The sequence below is a fragment of the Oryctolagus cuniculus genome, chromosome 4 (assembly GCF_051225735.1).
Source record: "Oryctolagus cuniculus isolate XC-2025 breed Fujian yellow rabbit chromosome 4, ASM5122573v1, whole genome shotgun sequence".
NCBI classification, from domain to species: Eukaryota; Metazoa; Chordata; class Mammalia; order Lagomorpha; family Leporidae; genus Oryctolagus; species Oryctolagus cuniculus.
In genome coordinates, this window is record NC_142870.1 from 92,268,325 (window position 1) to 92,290,568 (window position 22,244).

At 52.1% G+C, this 22,244-nt stretch overlaps 1 protein-coding gene across 3 annotated transcripts in view; it reads left to right on the forward strand.

The window, feature by feature from the left end:
• Window positions 1–19,368, forward strand: part of MASP1 (MBL associated serine protease 1) — a 73,726-nt gene extending 54,358 nt beyond the window's left edge. For 2 of the 3 annotated variants that reach the window (XM_070073181.2, XM_008266638.5), the window contains 6 exons: window positions 8,076–8,213; window positions 11,358–11,471; window positions 12,488–12,673; window positions 14,428–14,495; window positions 16,348–16,447; window positions 16,824–19,368. In XM_070073181.2, the coding sequence (XP_069929282.2) occupies window positions 8,076–8,213; window positions 11,358–11,471; window positions 12,488–12,673; window positions 14,428–14,495; window positions 16,348–16,447; window positions 16,824–17,014 (797 nt within the window). In that variant the 3' untranslated portion in view covers window positions 17,015–19,368. Of the gene's footprint in view, window positions 1–426; window positions 2,822–8,075; window positions 8,214–11,357; window positions 11,472–12,487; window positions 12,674–14,427; window positions 14,496–16,347; window positions 16,448–16,823 lie in introns of those variants that run through there. The other variant, XM_008266637.5, reaches the window with a different exon arrangement.
• Window positions 19,369–22,244: the final 2,876 nt, after the last annotated feature.

Genomic DNA, 22,244 nt, shown 5'->3' on the forward strand with positions numbered 1-22,244 from the left:
TGCCCTGCCCATGGAGGTGGAAGTACCCACAGCATGGGCCTACATAAGGGTATGAAATGCTTTTTGGGAAAAACGGGGACAAGTGACCACTGCTAGAGATAGGCCTGGCTAAAGACGATCTGAGCCCAAACTGGTCTGAGTGAGACAGAAGTGGCTCGGGATGGAGAAAGCCCAAATGTGAAATGGTCTAGTCCAGAGCAGGTCCCAGCAAGGAAAGGACTAGATGGAAGGAAGGCCAGCCCGGAAAGGCTTAGATCCCCACATGACCTGGGCAGAGCAGCCCCAGGCTAGCCTAACATAGGCAGCTCAGGGTACCACAGTGGCGTAATCTACAGTGGATGAGCTGTGCATTCCTCAGGGCTCTTCTCATCCCGCTGGCCTGACCAGTGTCCGTCTCTTGTTCCCACTCCCTCTTTCTCCTCACAGTGTGTGGCCAGCCCTCCCGCTCCCTGCCCAGCCTGATCAAGCGGATCATCGGGGGCCGCAATGCCGAGCCTGGCCTCTTCCCGTGGCAGGCCCTCATAGTGGTGGAGGACACCTCGAGGGTGCCCAACGACAAGTGGTTTGGGAGTGGCGCCCTGCTCTCTGAGTCCTGGATCCTCACGGCAGCTCACGTGCTGCGCTCCCAGCGCAGAGACAACACGGTGATCCCAGTCTCCAGGGAGCACGTCACTGTCTACCTGGGCCTGCACGACGTGCGGGACAAATCGGGGGCCGTCAACAGCTCGGCTGCCAGAGTGCTGCTGCACCCGGACTTCAACATCCAGAACTACAACCACGACATAGCTCTGGTGCAGCTGCAGGAGCCCGTGCCCCTGGGGCCCCACGTCATGCCCATCTGCCTGCCCAGGCCGGAGCCTGAAGGCCCAGCCCCCTACATGCTGGGCCTGGTGGCCGGCTGGGGCATTTCCAATCCCAATGTGACAGTGGATGAGATCATCAGCAGTGGCACCCGAACCCTGTCAGATATCCTACAGTATGTCAAGTTGCCTGTGGTGCCGCACGCTGAGTGCAAAACCAGCTATGAGTCCCGCTCGGGCAACTACAGTGTCACGGAGAACATGTTCTGTGCTGGCTACTACGAGGGCGGCAAGGACACGTGCCTTGGGGACAGCGGCGGAGCCTTTGTCATCCTTGATGACTTGAGCCGGCGCTGGGTGGCCCAAGGCCTGGTGTCCTGGGGGGGCCCTGAAGAATGTGGCAGCAAGCAAGTCTATGGTGTCTACACCAAGGTCTCCAACTACGTGGACTGGGTGTGGGAGCAGATGGGCTCACCCCAGGGCCTGGGGGAGCTGCAAGTGGAGCGGTGAGCTGGCTCACATCCTCAGGGCCCGTCTACCCTGCCCCAGCCCGAGTGAGGCTGCACCACACACTTCCAAAAACACACTCCAGATATTGACCAGACCAAAGGGAATGGCACACACTGATCTAGTGGGGAGCCCCTCTTCCCGAGACAGCCCCTGGGACCCTGAGAGGCAACGATGTGGTAAGAGAAAAAGGCTCTGGGCAAGAGACCTGAGTCTGTGACCTCAGCCAAATCCCTTCTCCTCCCGGCGCCTTGCTCTCCCCAGCAGTGCAAGGAGGGAGCCAGACCAGAGGGCCTCCGGGCCAATGTCAGCACTCCTCTCCAAGCCGGGCTTTGCTCCAGGGGTCTTGGTTCACCCCTAATCACTTACCAAACCCATTGGTGCAACCGAGCTCGGGTCTGGCTAACAGCAAGGATTCCTTTGAACCAAACGCTCCCAGTTCTTCCCTCTGGGGAAACAGTTCCAGCCCCTCGTCTAGAAAAATACCATGTGGGATTGAGGAGGCAGGGATCACATCCTGGTGGCCCTTCTCTCCTAGGCTAATTCCTTGGGGACAGTTTTGTCCCTGGAATTTCCCTCCCAGAAGCATCTTACAGCCCCTTAGGTCATTAAAGGAATTTCAAAGGGCAAAGAGAAAGCTCAAAGATTTATGGTAACTTGGGGAAGAGAATGGCAGCTGAGGGCTGCCCAACCCCCTAAATTCCTACTGTTGATTAAGAACAGGTGAATTCTGTCCATCCGCCTCTATCAAATGTCAGCTGACACCACAGGGGTCTCACACCTGCCGCTTGGGACAAGCATGAAGCCTCCCCCCCCAGCCTTGACATGTGTCACCTGTGAAGGCAACCTGAGCCCCAAACCCCGTTGATCACTTGGAACAAGAGAAGCCCGGCACTGCATCTGCTGTGCTCTGGGCAGGAACATGAAAGAAAGGGTGGGCCCGGGCCACTAAGAGTTCTCCAGCACCCCCGGAGAGTCCACCTGGCAGCACGTTCAAAGGGATCCACACCCTGCGTTCCAGGGCCAGCAGTCAAGAAAAGCCAAGCTCCACTGCTGCAGGCACTGGGAAGAGGTGGAGTCCCAGGTCTGCCCAGGTCTGCCCCAACTGGCTGCAGAATTGCTTACAAACTATTTTCCCTCCCAGAGCCTCAGTTTCCCCATCTACAACAGGAAAGCATTCAACCCTCTCAAAATCCTCCAGCTGAGTGCATCCCTGGTGGCCAGAAGCCCCTCCCTGGCTCTGACAGCTGATGGTGTTGCTTCTCCCCTGGGACTCAGAGGAAGGCAACCAGAGAAACTCCTGAGTGGGCTTCCAAGGGAATACTCAGCAAGCGTCCACCACTCCAATTGGTTCATCAGAACACGGCACACTCCTATGTCTATGGCGCATGTAGACGATGTTATATTCCATAGCTGTTGTATCACATGCTTCGCTACTCTGTACGGGGCCTCTGCACTCTGTTTCTCCTGTCAGGGGTCTAAAGTGGAAATAAACCCTCTGTGGATAACCAGCAGCTTCTCTGGGTCTCCTAGTGATTTGCCACCAGCTTAGCAACTGACCGTGCGGGTTGAAGAAAAGGCAGGCGACAAGGCTGTGGGTGACGCAGACGTTAATAGACATCTGGACTGACAGCAAAGGCTTGAGAAGGGTGGGGACCAGGGCTTGGTTTGGCTGTGGTTGAAGAGTTTATGAGCAAGGCAGCTGGAATTTAGGCAGGCACTAAGGAGCAGTGCAATTCAGAGGCGAGAACAGAGTTGGATGCTGGTTTGAAATCCACTGGGCTAGAGATGGTACAATGGCATGGGGCAGATTGGTCGGGGTAAGGAATTTACAGAAAGGCAAAGGGAGCCAAGGGATTCACAAGGGACACACTGGCTGGAAGGCATGGAGAGAAGAGAAGCCCCGAGGAAGAAGCAGACCGCAGAAAGGGATCGCAGAGACACAGAGGCAACGTGCTTCCGGAGCCGGGGAAGGGAAGCTGGCAAGAGGATGCCGGAGTCCACGGCACTCGGCGCTGCTCCAGAGTCCAGGGAATGACTCCAGAGTGGAAGCGCCCCGAGACAGGGACAAAGCGCTACCGTCATCTCTGGGGCAGTGCCCACGGAGCGGCCGCCTGCTGGTGTTTGAAGCTTCTAGGGAAAACTGTAAATCACTGTTGAAAGATACTGAAGAGGCCCCAGTGACAAAGAAAAACATCCATGTTTCATAGACTAAAAGACTCAATATCGTTAAAATGTGCACCCTCCCAGAGAGATTTACAGAGTAATGCAATCCCCAGAGAAATACCAATGCCATTCTTCACAGAACTAGAAAAAGACACTATTAAAATTTGTATGGATTCACAAAAGAATCCAAGTAATCAAAACAATCTTGAGCTAAAAGAATAAAGCAGGAGGTGTTACAGTACCTGATTTTAAAATTTATTACAAAGTATGGTAAATAAAGCAACTTGGGCCAGGCATAAATGCAGATACATAGGCCAGTGGAGCATAATGGAGACCCTAGAAGTAAGTCCATGCATCTCCAGCCTGCTAGTCTTTGACAAAAGCGCTAATATCATGAATTGGAAAAAGGACAGTCTTTGCAATACATGGTGCTGGGAAAATCGGATCTCCACATGCAGAAGAATGAAACACCCCTACCTCTCAGCATCTATGAAGTCACTGCAAAATGGATTGAAGACCTCAGTGTAAGACACAAATTTGAAACTACCAGAAGAAAACACAGGGGAGACAATTCAAGGATTTTTTTTTATCTGACCCCGAAAGAACAGGAAACAAAAGCAAAAATAGACAAGTGGGATTTCATCAAACCAAAGAGCTTCTGAACCATAAAGGAAACTATCAATAGAGTAAACTGATAGCCTACAGAATGGGAGAAAATAGTCATAAGCTACATATCTGCCAAGGGGATCAAGTCCAGAAAGTATAAGCGACTCCAACAACTGAATACAAAAAAGAAAAATCCAACTTAAAAACTGGGCCGTAGATCTAAACATATTTCCCAAAGGGAAACTTAGAAATGTCCAACAGGTACAGAAAACAGTGCTCAAAATCACTAGTCATCAGGGAAATGCAAGTGAAAATTATAATGAGATACCACTTCACCCCAGTTACATTAAAAAACAAGAAAATATACCAAAAAAAAAAAAAAAAAAAAAAAAAAAAACAAGAAATAGCAAGTGTTGGTGAAGATGTGCGTAAAAGGGAGCCCTTGCAAACTGCCCACAAGAATGTAATTCGTACAGCTATTGCAGAAACAGTACAGAAGTTCCTCCAAAATCTAAAGCTAGACTTCCCGGATGATCCAGCAATCCCACCACTGAGATCTATCCAAGGGAGACGACATCAGTCTGTGGAAGAGACAACTGCACTCCCATTTTATCACAGCACTGCTCACAGCAGCCAAGATACAACCATCACTAAGTGCATAGAGAAAGTGTGGCACGGGAACACAGGGATGCTGTTCAACCTTTCGAAAGGGTGAAATCTAGCAACAACATAGACAGAACTGGAGGCCACTGTGTTAGGTTCAATAAGCGAAGCACAGACAGGAGTGTCAGAACATGTCACTCATGCACAGTCTTTAAAACGTTGATCTATAGAAGTTCGAAGCGTAGTGACACAGGGAAGGGAGGCAGGGAGGGGGGTGGGGAAAGGCTTACTGATGAGTACCAAGGAAGAAGTCCTGGGGTTCTTGTGTACAGTGGGGTGACTTCAGTTCTGTATATTTCTCTACAAATGAAGAAGAAATTAGAAGGTAGGACTTTACATGATTTTTACTATAAATATTCAGTGTTTGAGAAAATAGAATTATTTTTCCCTGATGAGAGATTATGCAATGTATACATGTAGCAAACACCCACATAGTTCCCTATAAATATATACAACCTTTATGTATTTGTTAAAAAGATAAAAGTCTGTAGGAGTTGGGTGTTTGGCCTGGAGAATGAGATGCCACTTGGGACAAACACATCCCTTATCAGAGTGCTTGGGTTTGAGTGCCGGCTCAACTCCTGATTCCAGCTTCCTGCTATTTCATATGCTGGAAGGCAGTGGGTGAAGGCTCAGGTATTGGGTCCCTACTACCTACATGGGGAACCCAGATTCTGTTCCCAACTCCCAGCTTTGGCCTGGTCCAGTCCTGGCTGTTGTGTTGTGGGCACTTGGGGGAGTGAAACAGCGCATGTGAGCACACTCTCCCTTCTCTCTCTCTCTCTCTCTCTCTCTCTCTCTCTCTCTCTCGTTACCCTCCTCCCCTTTCCCTCTGCCTGAGAATGGTTTTTAACCTTTCCTGAGAGGCAAGAAACTGTCCGTGCATCCTTTTTTTTCCTCTATGGTTTATAATAAAAAAGTCATATGCTCAAGTCTCCAGATTTTGGTTCCTTGAAACCTACAAACCTTTTATTCTTACCACAATGCCCAGCTCTTCAAATGAGAATCTGAATTTCCAGACCTTGGTCTCTGCTTTGCTCTTTCAAAAGTCAAAACCTGCCTTTTGCTCACCTAAAACAATAGAAGCTCCAGCTTCAATGGTTGAAGACCCCAAGGACAAAGAACATTCCTGACTGATGAAAAAATGCTTCAGATAAAGCTTCAAAAATAGCATCTACCTGTATATGTAAACATCACTGTTACAGTTCCACATATGGTCCCAGAGCCATTCTATCACCCCCGGAAGTGTAGGTTTATTAAATATTCAGATGCTTGCTTTATTTCCAACTTTGTGCATTTTGTGGCACTTTCTTCTTCCAAATCTTCATCTCCAAAGGAGAGGGAAGAATATGAAGACTCACAGTCAACTCCTCTTTGGAGGAGAGATTGTAGATTGAGTGGGAGGCAGGGCAGTGGAAACTGATGTTTAGGACAAGAAGTCTCGACCACGTGTTAGAGGCACAGAAGGCAAACACAGCAGAGGGATAGGAAACTCCAAGGCCAGGGGTTTAGAAGGGAGGGGATCCAGAGCACATAATGGATTCTTAAAGAAAAGAATGCACACAGCAGGGGAAGACAGGGAGCAGAGTAGCTGGGCAAATTTCCACCCAATGGACTCAGCATCTACTGGGAATGGAGGTAGGACGTTAGCTTGGGGCAGCTGGCCAGGGACAAGTGTTAAGGTGCTAGGAGACACTGAGAAGTCCCCAAGGTTGCAGCACTTTTATCTCTGATTCGCTGCAGTCTGATGAGACCTACAAGGGTGGTAGGTGACTGCCTGGATCCATGGGCTGGGAGCATCAGTGCTCCAGGAAGCCGTATCATTAAGAGTCAGTGGTGCTTGCCAGGGTAGGAAAAACCCAGAGCTGGGAATCAGGAGACGCCGGCTGACATTCTTGCCACTGACTCATGGGATAAATTCCAACAAGTCAGTCAGGTCTCTTCTGTAGGTCTCAGTTCCTTCCTCCATGTGATGAGAAGGGTAGATGGGACGGTTTGCATGGACTTCAGCTGTGATGTGCATGTCTCTGGGACTCCCAGCCAGCAGGAAACAGGGGACTGCAGCAGGTAGACCCCTGTGGGGGTCTTCAACTCCACAGACCCTGAGAAGGGTTTCTCTACAGAGAAGAGATCCCTAAGGGTAGAGAACGAGGACACCTCATCGGTCAGGACTCTTTCATTTGTAAAGTACAGAAACCCAGCAAGACAGCTCGAGGAGCAAAGCAGAGACATAGAGTTTATAGTTTCTGGGAACTGAAAAGGCCATACCAAAAGGCTTCTGGTGCGCTACATTAAAGGACTCAAATACCAGGGCACACGGTCTCTCACTCCCCACCACCACCACCATCTCTTGGCACTTTCTTTGTGTTTGTAGCACCATTCTCAGCAGACTGTCTGTAAACTACTCATTGTGAGAGCTGAGCTTACAGTCAACAGTACAGCAACCCAGCAGAGAATGATTTTCCCTTTTTCCAATGTTCCTAAGATCTCACCAGCCTAGCCAAGGTCACATGCCCAACTCTGAGCAAGTGCTGTGACCAGAAGAAGTGCACTCCTATCCCTGAGCCCAGAGGTGAGGTCAGAGCAACTCTGCCTGCACAGACTAAAGGAATGGGGCAGGGCTGGGGGGTGGGGTGTGCAGACCCCAAAGCAAATCAGGGTGCTGTTGATGTGGGCCTGGGACCTTAATTTTCAATCCAGGTTCTTGCCCCTACAAAGACAAGAATTCCAAGTGGAAGCAGACATACATACATACACATGGTGCACAAGTGAGAACAGGATGTATTCAAAAGTGTGAGAGTGAAGGTGCATTCACACGTCAGAGTGCACTGTCCCACACAAAGAACTACCCCTCATGAGTGGCCAGAGAGCTGTTTAAAGACAGAGAGAACAAAAAGCCTGACTACCACCCCAACCACGGTCAGAGGGAAAATCCAGACCCCCCCACTCTTTTATGAAGTAGGGGTGCTGCCTTAAATGAGTAAGCAAGCAGGTGGGGTCTTGGAAGCCTGAAGTCATCTGGGATTTTTACGGCACCTCCATGTGGAGTTTAATGCCCATGTGGCCATCATGGCGTCTCTCTCCGGGTCCTGGGAAGTGGATGTTTTAGACTGATGGCAAACAAATAACATTAGACTGCAAGGCCGGCAAGAAATCCAGATCACCTAGGCCTGCCTAGCTGCCTGCCTATTCACACCATAACACTTATTAGAAAGGGCAAGGAATGCTGGGAGATCAAATATCACAGATGCTCCTAACAGGGTGATGGATGATGAACTGGCAGCCCAGCAGTGGGAGCCAGGTGTGACCTCTCCCGTCCTCCCTTGGCTGCAGAGTGTGGTCTCCCCAAGTTCTCCCGCACGCTGATGGCCAGGATCTTCAATGGACGCCCAGTGCAGACTGGCACGGCTCCCTGGATCGCCATGCTGTCCCACCTGAATGAGCAACCCTTCTGTGGGGGCTCCCTTCTAGGTAAGCAGACGGTGGAGGGGCTTGGGGACCCAGGTTGAGGCTAAGGTAGAAGCTAGGGGACACAGCACTCTTCCTGGGGACTGACCCAGGGTTTTCCACTGAGAATTCCTGTCCATCGCAGGATCCTGGACTGGAAGTCCCGTGAGGTACAAAGAGCCCTTAGCTGGAACCAGGAGACACGTGGTCCTGTTCCCGCAATGAACACCCTCTGTCCTGGTGGGTGTCAGCACCAGGAAGCACTGAGTTGGGGAGGCTGCCTCTCCAACCTGAATTACAGCACAGGGCATGGGCCCATGGCCCCAGAGCAGGGTGGGCCAGTGCCATAAGATCAAGAACCAGGAAACCCACTGCTGGGAAGTCAGGAAAGGCAGATTCACAAGGCCTTGAGTGGCATCTTAGCAACGTGGGTCTCCTCCTGCATGCAGTGCAGGTTTATGAGCGCATACTGGGAAGTCCCCCCAGAGGCAGCGCCGATTTAAGGAGTGACTCAGTGAGGTGGTGCCTGTAAGAGCCACACAGTGAGAAGAGGGCATGAGCGATGGAAATGAGGAGGCACAGGGAGAGAACGATTTCAACTCTGTGATGCACTGCTTCTTGCTGGGATGGGAGCAAGGGTACGGCAGTGGACGTCCGGTTTGGGTGACCTAAGGTCTGTTGCAGTGTGGAGTCCCAGGCCTGATCCCATCTCAGAGGAAGGCCTTGGTGGCTCCTCCTCCATGTGGGAGCCCCTAGGCTGCAGCCATGCACTCAGTCTCACCCCTTCCAGATCACAGACGGCGTGGACAGCTCCTCGGAGAGGCAGCCACCGGGGATATGAGAAAGCGCAACAGGGATAAGTGAAAACAGCCTCTGAGGAGCTGATCTTGATACTCCCACAAGCACAACGATGCATGCTCTCACTTGATAGGGCCTCCCAAAGCAGCAAGGGCTGGGGCCCGATGCAGTGGCACAGTGGGTTAAGCCTTTGCCTGCAACGCTGGCCTCCCATATGGGCACCAGTTCAAGACCTGGCTGCTCCACTTCCCATCCAGCTCCCTGCTAATGCACCTGGGAAAGCAGTGGAAGGTGGTCCAAGTTCTTGGGCCCCTGCACCCACGTGGGAGACGTGGAAGAAGCTCCTGGCTTCAGCCTGGTCTAGCCCTGGCTGTTGCGGCCATTTGGAGAGTGAACTAGTGGATGGAAGATCTCTCTCTCTCTCTCTCTCTCCTCCTCTCTTTGAAATATTTTTTTTAAATAAGTCTTACAAAAAGCAGCAGTGGCAGCAAGGGCTGTGAAAGAGAGCTAGGGTAGGCCGATGAGCCGAGGGTGGTCCAGGGGGCACATGGCGGGTAGAGGACTGGGAAAGAAAAGGGGAGGGAGCTCAACAGAGGAAGGCACAGACAGACGGCAGAGGACAGACCCAGGACATGAGACAGGCTTCTGTCTCACTGGAGAGAGAAAAAGAAAACAGAATAGTGACACTTAGGGTCAGGCAGGAGACACCCTAGAGAGAGGAGAACGAGGAAAGACAGGAGGGGGCGCTGGAGCCGGATGCAGCACCGCGCCTGAGGGAAGCAGAGAGGCAGCGCAGTGAGGTGGAGCCAACCGCAGGGGGCGCTGCTTCCTCAGACGCTTTCCCACGCTGTCAGACGCCATGTAAAACAGAGGGATTCCGTGCCCACTGGTGCAAGAATGCTATTCCTTTTCTTAACCTTGTGTTTGTTAGGTTCAAAAAGGTTCTGCATGCATTGGTGTCTGTCGCCTGCTCGTTCTCTGTGACTTAGGTTTGAACGATGCTTGAAGTTCACTTCTCTGCTCTCAGCCAAGCTAAAAGCTGCCTCGCCCCGGCCCTCCCCAACACTTCTCCTGGCCTGCAGCCTCTTTCCTTCCCTGTGGCTCAGAGGAGGGTGGAGGATCCAGGAGGGAGGCCGAGGGACAGAGGCTGGACAGAGCTGGGCAGCGAACCCCGGGGTTCATCTGAACAGCCCGGAGCCCTGCTCTGAGCCAGGCGTTCCTAACCCGGGTACCTCAGCCCCCCGATCCACCTGGAAACATCTTGCCGAGAGACCCCAGACCTGGTGGGGGTCAAAATGCCAGCGTGGGAAAGGATGTGGCCTACATGGAACTCTGCATAGCCCCTCCTGAGAGAGCCAAGGAAGCCCGCAACCTGCTCCAGCAAAGCACCTCTGCCCTTAACTCTGAATGCGACCTGAGAGCCTGCACTGCCACCTCCCACGTCAGTCTTTCCCCAGGCTCGTCTTGGGGATACCTATGGGTTCCTCTGCTTACAGGCTTGCCCTCTGCTCTCCTGAAGGGTGACCAAGAAGCCTGCCCTTGTATTACAGCGAAAGGCAGGGAGTGCCCAGCCAGGGGCAGAAGACAGCAGAGACACGGTGTGCGCTGGGCTGACTGCCGGGAGGCCTGCCCTCACCCCGCCTGTAACCTACCGGGGACCCCTGGCTGCTCTGCTTTCCTCCAGGCCTCGGGGTTCACGTTAATCACTACGCGGTGACTCCCAACACGGGTGGCAGCAGAATCGCCTGGGGGAATGTTCCAGACCCGCCTGCCTGCCCTGCCCACTCTCCGATTTCTTCTTTCCATCCCCCCCGTGCATGCGAGGGCGCAGCCAGTGCTGCTCACCACTCACCGTTCCGCTCAGAGCTTCTTGGCCGCTGCCGGGCACGGGCACGGGGACTGTGTGGGGGACTTTGAATTTGAGAGTGGATTCTGATCTCGTGGGGTGAAGTGCATCCTGAGAGCCTGCCTCTCTGAGAAGCTCCTGTGCAGGGTGCTGCGCTGGCCCAGGGACCACACTTCACAGAGCCGGGCCTGAGAGGCAGCCAGAACCACACAGCAGGTCTGTGGGCCTCCCCTGGTCCGTCTGCTCCTTACCAACTCCCTGGGCTCCAGGGAGCCCTGAAACTGTCTTTCAAACCCTCAATGCTGGCCCCAGTTCAAATAGGGAGTTGTAGTCACAGTTTGACACCTGTGTCTTCTACTGTGTCTTCAGGTTAGAATCATGTAAGAGCAGTGGAGAAAGGTGTGGCACTCACAGGTCTCGGGGACACCCCAGGGCAGTTGAAGGATCCTCAGCTGGAGACATTGAGGGGCAGGATGGGGCAGGGCTGGGCAGAGCAGCGTGCGTGCCCACACTCTCTTCCACAGGCTCCCGCTGGGTCGTGACCGCCGCTCACTGCCTCCACCAGTCGCTGGATCCCAAGGACTCCACCCTGCGCCACGAAGACCTGATCAACCCCTCTGACTTCAAAGTCATCGTGGGTGAGTGAAGGGCAAGCCGATTCCCTGGGAAAGACACATGGCCGCACTCTCTCTTGCCAGGGCAGGATGCCTGGGGCGAAGGTCAAGGGCCTCAGCCAGGTCCCAGGCTCTGGCGGTGTGGCCATGGGCAGGCCACAGAGGTCTAGGCTTCAGTTTCCACAAGGATGAAATAAAGAGTCCGGTCTAGGTCACTTCCATGGACACTTCAGGCCTCGATGAGCCCATGGCTCTGAACGTCTCACACAGATACGGCTCAGACCTTCCCTCTCCTGTACAAAGTCAAGGCCACAGCTGATTCAGGTCAGTTCCTCACTTGTTTAGCCACTGCCACCGAGCCTGGATCTCAGGGCGCAGTGCAGCAAAGACCTAGCCCCTGCCCTCCAGGAGCTTGCAGTGTGACAAAGGAAGGAGACATAAGCACGTAGATTTCTACTGCAAAGCAGGAAGCAGGCAGGCTGTAAGAGGGACAGGCAAGGGAAGGCAGAGGAAGGTGGCCCAAGACCTTGATCCCCTGCCACCCACGTGGGAGCTCCTGGCTTGTGCCTGGCTTAGGCCTGGCCATGTGGTCACTTGAGGACTGAAGCAGTGGTTGGAAGATCTCTTCCTCTCTCTCTCTCCCTCTCTGCCTCAAATAAATAATCTTTTATAGAGGAAGGAGGGAGGGAGGGAGGGAAAGAGAGAGGGAGGGAGGGGGGAGAGAGAGAGAGAGAGGGAGAGAGAGTCAAAGTGCCCAGGGCAAGGCTTCATTGGCTCTTCTTTATGGAAGAGCCAGTGCCTGCTCCAGCGCCGTATGGATGCTACATATGGCCACAGCCCCGAGAAGGATCCTTCTAAGATGACGGGTTCGGCTCATGGAGAACAGCAGCTGGGAAGCCAGGAGACCATGGGGAGCTGCAGGTCAGGTGGGATGGCTGGGACACGTGGAAGGACTAAGGCAGGGTGCATGGGCTCAGGGGACTGGGGACTGACAAGGAACAGAGTAGGACCTGACACCCCGTGCGCCTTCTCCCCGCCAGGCAAGCACTGGAGGCTCCGGTCAGATGAAAATGAACAGCGGCTCCGCGTCAAGCGCGTCATCCCCCACCCCCAGTACAAACCCAGCACCTTTGAGAACGATGTGGCTCTGCTGGAGCTGCTGGCAGGCCCGACGCTGAACCACTTCGTGATGCCCATCTGCCTGCCCGAGGAGCCCCCAGCAGAAGGTACCCACCCCCCCGTCCCTGAGCCGGCCTCTGCAGAGCCGCAGGTGCACCGGCAGGCAGTCTGCTGCAGCACTGATATAACTGGGTCGATCGCGTCTGCGGGATTCCCCAGCCGCCTCCTTTCAACAGCTAGGCCAGAACTGGTTCCCAGGTAGGAAACCAGGCAGGCCTAAGAGCGCACATAGGAAAGCAACAATCAGGCTGGTTAGCAGCTCAGAGCATCTCGCGGAGGGTACTGGCAGGGTGGACAAGTTGAAGGAGAAAGCTGAGATATGGAGACAGCACCTACAGGAGGGAGCAAAGGGAAGAGGCCGGGGTAATAGAACAAAAGGCCCAGTGGAGCCAGAACTTGGGTTTCTACAAAGAGGTTGATATATTAACAAAGACAGCTGGAGCCAGCTGCCCGAGCAAGCGCGCTGTCAACGGTAGCAGTAGGTCTTTGGGTGTCCTGTTTTCAGGAAACTAGCAAGCAAAGCAGGCCTTCCAGCTCCCAGTCTTAGCCCCCAGGCCCCAAAGCAGAGCAGAAGGGGAAGGCTGGGCTGAGAGCCAATAGCCTGACAAGCAGTACAGGTTCAAGTCTCAGTGCTGCCATTTCCTAGTTGGGTGACAGTGAGGGAGTCATCTGACGTCATTATGCCTCGATCCCCTTCCCTCTCGGCTGGAGGGAATACCCTATGGGGTTGTTAGCCCACGTGAGAGTTACATGAGATGATGCAAGGGGTCCTCCGAAAGTCCATGGGAAATCTCTTCTCTTCATTCCTTTTGATCCCTGATGTTTTGGCATTGCCCTCGTACATTTAAATGTGTCCAACAAAAAGAGCCCAACCCATAGGAGTTGGCTTCCTTTTCATTCTAAATTCATAGGTCACTTCCTTTGCTCAGAGATATGTATTTTTCAAAAAGGGAACATTGGTTAGGATGGAATCTGAGAAGCTTTTAGGAAAAGTGAGCCAATGGGCGAGGCCGAGGTAGAACTGCTCTGAGTCATTGGGCGCCATGTGCATCCCATTCATTAACTGATGTGCTACTCATTAAAGCCTTGCAAGGTGACACTGCAGCCCCATTTTACAGCTGAGCAAACTGAGGCTAGGCAAAGTTAAGTGGCTCACCCAAGATAAAGCTTATAAGAACCAGATCTAGGGCTAGAGTCCAAGTTTTCTGACTTGGAGCCCAGTGTTGTTTTCAAATAAGAAAATAATTGCTCTACCTATGTTCAACCCATTTCCACACTGTCCCTAGATTTGCCAACTTCATAGACTTCTGGAGGTCAGAACTGGAAGGGGCCTTAGAGAACCTCAAGACCAATCTCTTTATCTTTGTAGATAGGGAACCTGAGGCTTTCAAGCTGGCAGAGAGGGGACAAGGCTGGCTTAAGACGACGTAGCACGTTGTTGACTTGCCTGGGCTTCTCCATTGATTTACAAGCATTCACTGAAACCTGTCATGCAGCAGTGAGCAGACAACGCGTTCCCTGCTCGTATGGAGCCAGATGCCATGCTACCCGTGTGCGGGAGAGAACAGAGCACCCAGTCAACAACCCAGGCCACAGGGCACAGAAACAAGGCCCCTCCCCTCTGCTCCAGGTTGCTTCCAGTCCAGCAGGCTCTCCCACCTTCCTCCCCACCTTGCTGCCTTTCTCTAAGAGGAAACCCAGCACTCCTGCCGCAGACCAAGGATGGAGGGGCTGCAAGGTGCCAGCTTCTGAAAACCCCCCAGATGGCCTCCCCGCTCTCACAATGTCTTCTGTCCTCCAGGAGCCATGGTCATCGTCAGCGGCTGGGGAAAGCAGTTCTTGCACAGATTCCCGGAGACGCTGATGGAGGTGAAGTTCAATTAGTAGCCTGTAGACAGTGGCACTTTAGCCTGACATTGGACCTCGCTGCTCCAGATTGCCCACTCAAGGAATCAGAGGCGTGGCCAAAGCCGTGGGGGTGTGTGTGACAGGGAGACACTGGGGCTTAGACTCACCTTCATAGTTCACCTGGGTTCTGAACCCCAGAAAGCTTGATCTTGCTTTTTCTACATATCACAGGCTCTAATTCCAAAACACTGCTCAATGTGCTCCGTAGCTTATGAAAGTCTACATTCATGGACATTCTCCCGAGAAAGAGCAGGTCTGGATATGCCAAAGGCTCCTATTCTTGTGTCCACCATGAGGACTACAGACCAAATTAGCCGAGATGCTTGCCGACCGCCGTCCCTGCAGCAATGAACCTGACTATCGCTTTGGAAGTCCACAGTCCTATTATTTTAGAAAAGAATTCTGACCTAGGCATAAAGAGTCATGGCCCCATGTCCTGGCCCCTACCAATTTACTGGGCGACCTGAGACAAGTCAGTCTGCCTTTCTAGACCACGGCATGTGATCTCAAGGTGCAAAGTCAGAGACAATATTCAATAGCCTGTAAGAGCCGGCTGGCTCGGCCAGCACCTGGTTCTCTGACTGGCGCTGTGGTTTCAAAATCCTTCAACACGTATTATCTTAATATACTCCCAAATTCCGCACCTGCCACAACCACTCGCCCCTTCCGTCCTTAACTCCCAGGTGTTTACCAGGTGTCTCAGGTACCAGACACTGTTTTGGCTACTGGGTATGCTGAGGGTAGAAGGATTGACCGGGTCTTTGGTCCCTGGACTTGGGACAGATGGGAATGAGTGCTGGGTGTAACAGGGTGCTGAAGGAGAAGCATGGGGTGCTCAGAACTTGACCTTGCCTAGGAGGTTCTGGCGAGCTCCCCAGAGGAGGTGATGCCCCCATGATACCTGAGCAATGCAAGAGGTTGGTTCCAGAGACGTCACCTCATGCCCAACCGGGCCCGGCTTCCTCTCCACACTCCCCGAGGGAAGGGCCGGGATGGCCTCTGGTTCCCCGTCAGCAAGGGCCGGCAGAAGTTGTACATCTGGGCACCAGGTCCCTTTCGTTCTTGCTTGGGTTGAACGAGACTCGTATGCTCCCTCTTTTTATTCCAGACGGCTTCTCCAGCCTCAGGGCCACTAACAATTCCAAAACCTTACTTTCACAGAACAATTCATTGCCACAATTTAAAAAATTCCCTGAGTATCTCCTATGCTGCAAACAAAATAAGACGGAAATGGACAAGCCCGAGGGCCAGTGTCTGGTCATACTGTAGCGAAGGGGGACGCAAAGTGAGAGTTGACTGCAGAGCAACCAGCAAGAGCCCCTGGGGACCCAGCACTGTCCAGTGTTGGACATCACTTGTTCGTTGACATCACTTGTTCATTCACTTCCTCTGGGCACAGCTCCACATGGTTACAATGTCATATTGTGTGACTGCCATTTTTCACACAAAGAAACAACCTTAGAGGTCTGAGAAATGGTGACCGAGCCACAAACCCAGATCCCATGGCCCCAGGCCTCAACAATGGGAGGGGGGTCACCAAGGTTGACCAGAGACTTCCTATACATTGTCATATTCAAAAGAATGCATGTGCTAGGTAAGTATGGTCACCTCCATTTTAGAGATGCAAAAATGGAGGCCCCCCCAAGGACAAGTTACTTGCCCCGGGCCACACAGAAGGTTCACAGTGGAGACTGTGTCAGAACATTGATCTCCTGGTTCTCCCAGTTACTGTATCCATCTGAGTGTGGGGGTGGGGAAGGAGCAGCCGGGAGCCTCAGCCAGGGGCAGGGATGATAACAGCTTTGTGTTCCAGATTGAAATCCCCATTGTCAATCACCACACCTGCCAGGAGGCCTACGCCCAGATACAGAAGAATGTGACCAAGGACATGATCTGTGCAGGAGAGAAGGAAGGTGAGAGGCTGGCATGGGACACACGGGGCGGGGGGTGGGGAGGGCGTTGTGTGGACACCGCCACCAGCCTTGGTTGATCTGGTCGGCCTGGGAGAGGGGAGGGAAACGGAGGAAGGTCGTGGGGGAGGGCTGCTAAGGAATTTCCTCCGTCATCTCCTTCGGAGGCCTGATCTATCTCCTCTAAAAGGAGACTGACTCAGACCCGGAGCCTTCTCAAGTCTCCTTGACAGCTGAGGAGCCCAGAGTTGGGTCAAATGGTCTGCTGCGCCCTCTAGTGCCCAAATCCCTGTACTACAAGTTAGCGGAATGAGACCTTTGTAATGGGGTCCGCAAAAAGGGGGCATTTCACTTTGATCTGCATCCCTTTTTTATCCAGGGGGGAAGGATGCCTGTGCAGGCGACTCTGGAGGCCCCATGGTGACCCTGGATAGAGAAAGAGGCCAGTGGTACCTGGTGGGCACGGTGTCCTGGGGCGAGGACTGCGGGAAGAAGGAGCGCTATGGGGTGTATTCCGACATCTACCACAACAAGGACTGGATCCAGAGGGTCACTGGAGTGAAGAACTGAGCTCCGGCACCTGCCCGCTCTGCACAGCTCCCCGGGTGGCTTCCCCGCATGTTTCTTCATCTGTAAGGGGAATATCACCCTTTACCTACCTCCCGGATGCCTGCTGAGAACTACATTAATTAATATGCTCAGAGCGCTCCCGCAGTGCCTGGCATAAACTGAGAGCTCTGTAAATGCGTCTCCGCAGACAAAATTCCCCTATAAACCCCTGGCTGGTCCTTAGGGCAAGTAGCGACACATCCTCCCCCTCAGCCTCGCCCGCTGCCTTCGTCTGACCCTGGATGCTCTGGGCTTCCTGGCCACCATGCAATTTTCCTAAGCCCAATCCCTGCCCTTCCCTCTAAGGAAGCAAAGGAGACACGGTGCAGAGTCTCCTGCCGTGTCTCATGGCAGCGCAGTAATGGACATGAACTAGAGATGAAATTGTGGGTGCGCAGAAGCAGGGGAGGAGGGAGAGTGGGAGGGTGACTTGGGAAGTCAGACATGTGGTTCTGGAATCAGCTGTGCCCCCATTTCCCTGGGTGACCCTATGCAAATCCTTTCCCCTGCCCTATCCCAGCTCCAAGGGCCCTCCCAGCTCTGATTATCTAGGACACAATGAGACCATCTTCTCTCTAGTGAGAAGTAAGCACAAGGCAAAAATTCCACTAGGTTCAAGGAGATTTGATGCAGACAAAATGCGGCACCCACCCCATGCCTGGCTCCCAGGGACATAGCCAGGAAATGTGCTGGCCAAGGGATCCCTCCTTGTTCCTAAGCAGAGTGTCCGCTCTGGGACCCAGCCTTCTTTCCCTCCCTGCACAGGTGGGCCCTGGCCGGGGAGTGGGGGTGGACCTCAGGCACAGCCTCCCTCCTCACATCCATAGCTAGCCCCAGGCAGCCAATACCCTGCACCCCCTAGCCATGTGAGGCCGTGAATGCCCCCCCCACACACACACACAGAATGCCTCTCCCATCCAAGAGTCACCTCCTCTCTCAGGAAGCTTCTAGGGAACCCATCCCCTCCAGAGCTCCAAGCTAGAAGGTGTTAAAGGAGCAGAAGCCCCAGTGCCCATCTGCATGGAAGACTTGAGGGCTTGTTCCGACTGCAGCTGCTGGAGTCTCCTATGGAAAGAGGAAGGCTCTGGGGGAAGAGAGCCTATGGGCGTAGTAAGCCCTAGGCTGGACACTCAGGTGATTCAGCGCGTGCCTGTAGTTCCCTGATCCAGTCCGTCTACCTCTCTGTGCTCTGCTGCCTATTCTGTAAAGCAAAGATGACGATGTGACTCAGCTTCAACAGACACTCACCGTGCAAGCTGGAGCTCTTTGTTCAATGCCAAAGAATTGGGATGCAAAGTTTCCCACTTGCCTGAAGCATCCCAAGACACCACAGCTTCCCATTCAGCTGCTAGGCTTGGGTGCCCTGCATGCTCCAGGCTGTGCTGATGACCTCAGGGACCATGAACATGGGGAGAGCATGCATCACACGCCCCCAGCAGCTCCTTGTGGGGGGTGTGACACATACCTATGTGACTACCTGCTAAGAGGATGAGCCCCCACTGACTGCTATGGAGGGAGAAGGAAGGCCGTTCTGGTATGGAGGTGCTGGAGGTGGGATAACCAGGAAGGCTTCCTGGAGGAGATGGTGCAGGAGCAGAGCCTAGAGGAGGAGGGGCATTTCCAGAGCTAGGATGGAGAAGAGCTGTCCAGATGGGGAGAGAACAGGAATCAGCGTCCACTCAAGCTGTCCTCAGAACCTACCATCTCTGCCCACAGAGTGGAGTAGACCCTGCGGACCAGAGCGCATACCTGCAACAGTCTCTCATCTTAGGGCCAGATCACCAAACAGGACTTGGAACCTTCTCAGGCTGTGAGTGCAGACACTGACCTCTGGCTGGCCTGGTTCACCCTGCTGATTCCCCCACCTGCAACTCCATCCCGATTCTGAAAAAAACTCTATATGGCTTTGGAACCTGTTTCCCCTTGATCCAAAGCCACGTGGTACAGGTCCCAACTCTTCTACTGCTGTTAAGGTCCAGGACACCCAAATCTCTCCCAGCATCGGAGAAGCAGAGGGCCAGAGTGCCCACTACAACTGCCTTCTCTAACTCCAGGGCCTCATTCTTGAATATTCCTGGGAATGAGAAACTCACTACCTCCACATGTAGCCCATTCCAATTTTAAAAGACCTGCCTCCAAAAAGGTTCTCTCTTCTCTGCAACCCAAATCGACCTCCCTGTATAACAAAAGTGATGGTTTCTGACCATGAATGGTGTTGTTAGCAGTAATGCTCATGCCCGGATCTCATTAGCAACAGAAGTTGTGCTTATGGGAAAGTACACATTTGTTCCAATAAACATCTGCATTGAGTCAAAGTGCCTCGTTTGGCCTCTGTGTTTCTCATACACTGGTGAGTTGTTTTCATTTTTTAACATTGGCCCTATTTGATCAGGATCATTGTACCATGAACAGAAAGAGAGACTATGATGGGAAGATGAATTTAAGGCATGTTTTAGCTTTTTCAGATCAGTTGTGTTTGAACACCCCATCTTACTGTTCCTATAAGTTACCAAAATATTCTAGAATGCCAATGTTTTAGCACCCAAATTTCATTTCTTCATTGCCAAACACATTCTGAATAGCACACACACACACACACACATATATAGTTTTTATACCCACGTATATCCAATATTTGACTCAGGAGCTAACAGCCCCTTGCCTATGGGTGGCCTGCTCTGGGTTGGAGCCTCTACTTTCTTTGTGCCATGAGCTAATCCTATTCACTGAGGACAGGGGGCCAGGAATCAGAGGAACTCCAGTCTTTCAGGTAAAAGGTAGGCAAGAGTCAGAGGGGGAAATCTAGACGGCCCTGGTGCAGCATAGGTTCACTCCTTTGTTCATTTATTTTTTTCGATCTATAAACTGGCAGAGTAACATTTGTCCTACTCCCATCTGAAGTCATTGAATCAGATGAATTAGCAGATGGGACAAACACCTCTGACACTGTAAACGTAGCTCAAATATAAGAAGTTCCATCAGAAATAACAGTCCCTGCGATTTTGAGCGCTTACTGTCTGGGTGAGACTGCACTAAGCTCTTACACCTGTTCTTTTGATATTACCCTCACAGCAGCCCATAATAAAAGGACTAGTACAGCTTCCACTTTACAGGTGAAAAATTGAAGCACAGTGAGATTAAAAATGTGACCCAGCCTAGAAGCAGCAACACAGCAGCAGCCACGAGCACACCCAGCTCCCAGATCTTAGCTCAGGCATTAGTCTGCTTTATGTTACTATAACAAAATGCCCCATGCTGCATGCCTTGTAAGGAAAAGCTGTTTGTTTAACTCATAGCTCTTGAGGTTCAAGGGCATGACACCGGCACTGGCTTGCCTTTGGTGAGGACATAGTGGCAAATGAGCTTACGGCAGGGTCATATGTGTGAAGGAGAAATCAGGAGGTACAGGAAGCCAGAGTATCTGGGGCCCCCTGAAAGCCACCTTAATCCATGCCGAGAGCACAGCCCCCAGTGGCCTAACAGTCTCCCACTAGGCTCTGCCTCTTACAGGTCCTCCACCTCTGAATGTTGCCACACAGGGAGAGGCGGGACAAGCTTCCAACACACAGACCTCCAGGGAACACACTTAGCCCATATTCAAACCATAGTAGTATCTAATGTCATTCTCCAATAAAAATAACAAGGACTGCTTGAGGAAGTGGCTGCTTCTGGGGCTAGGGCAAGAAATTTACAAGATGAGCCTGGAGAATCTTACAGTACCAGGAAGAAGTAAGAGGGTACCCCAAGAACCTCCAAGCGTTGGAGCTATGTCCAGGAGACACAAGAGCCAACTAGAAGAGTTCCATGGCCAAAGTTAGGATGATTTGAGCAAGAAAGCACACAAAATAGTACTGGATAATAACCCAAAAGCATACAATAGATACTAGGGGTATATATGTCTATGAATAAATGATTGAATAAATAAAAAAAACTGAGAGAGGAGACAAATCTCCCATGAAGAAAAATGGCAAATAATTTATTTAAATGCACTGCCTTCAAGGAGGTGGAACATAATTCTGTCTTTTAAATGTTGGCAGCACAGAGGGACTTCCTTCAAAAAAGTACAGTGATGGAAGGAAGGGAAAACCAAGAACTTGACAGTCAGAGGTCCTGATAATGACTCAGCCGGGGAACCAGGTCACAATTAACAGTGAGAAGTCGTGCTCACGGTTTGGGTCCTTGATGTGCTATGATGGAAAGGCGTTTTTCCTCCCCACATCCCTTAACCACAGTCTAATCATGAGAACCACATCAGACAAGTCCCAGCTTGGGGGACAGTCTACAGTGTCCTGGATCAAAACTCCTCAAAACTGCTGAGGTCATCAAGAGCAGGATGATGCTAACAAGAGGTCATGGCCAAGAGAGGCTAGAATGGGTTTGGCTGTGTCCTCGAAAAAAAGGTGTGTTGAAATTCTAACCCCAGAACCCCCCTCACGTGACCTTGCTTGCAAACTGTGCCATTGTAGATGTGTCATAGTTCAGAAGAGGCCAAAGGAGAGTGTGTGTGGTGTGGTGTGGTGTGGTGTGTGTGTGTGTGTGCGGAGGAGGCAGGTCTCTAATGCACTAGGACCAGGGTCCTTACAAAAAGACACAGAAGCAAGGACACACTAAAGGAGAACTGCATGTAGCGATGGAGGCAGAGCCTGAAGTCCTGCAGCTGTGGCCCAGGGATGCCAGGGGTGTCCAGCAACCAGCAGAAGCTGGACACAGGCTAGGGAGCCCGCTCCAGCACATGCGTCACGGGCAGTCCCTTGCCTGCCCACTCCCGACCTCCAGAGCTGTGCAAGGAATTCTGGTATCTGTAAGCCATGCCGTTTTCTGTGCTTTGTAACAGTCACAGGGCACCAAGATAGGAGGTGTGACCACCAAGTGCAGCGCAGTGTCCTGGATGGAGCCCCAGAATAGAAAAACAGGACTTAGGTAAAAACCAAGGAAACCTGAATGAAGCGCAGACATTGCTTCATAATAAGGTGTCAGTCAATAGCAGTTCATCAGGTGTGACACATGTGCCCTACTACATATAGTAGGATGTTAATAAAAGAAGAAACGGTTGTAGGGCATATTGGAACTTGCCCTACAATCTTCACAACTTTTCTGTAAATCTAAAATGAGCGTAAAAATAAAGTGTCTTTTAAAAAATAAAGTGTCTTTTTAAAAATCAGCTGGGGACGTTAAACAAATATCAATGGCT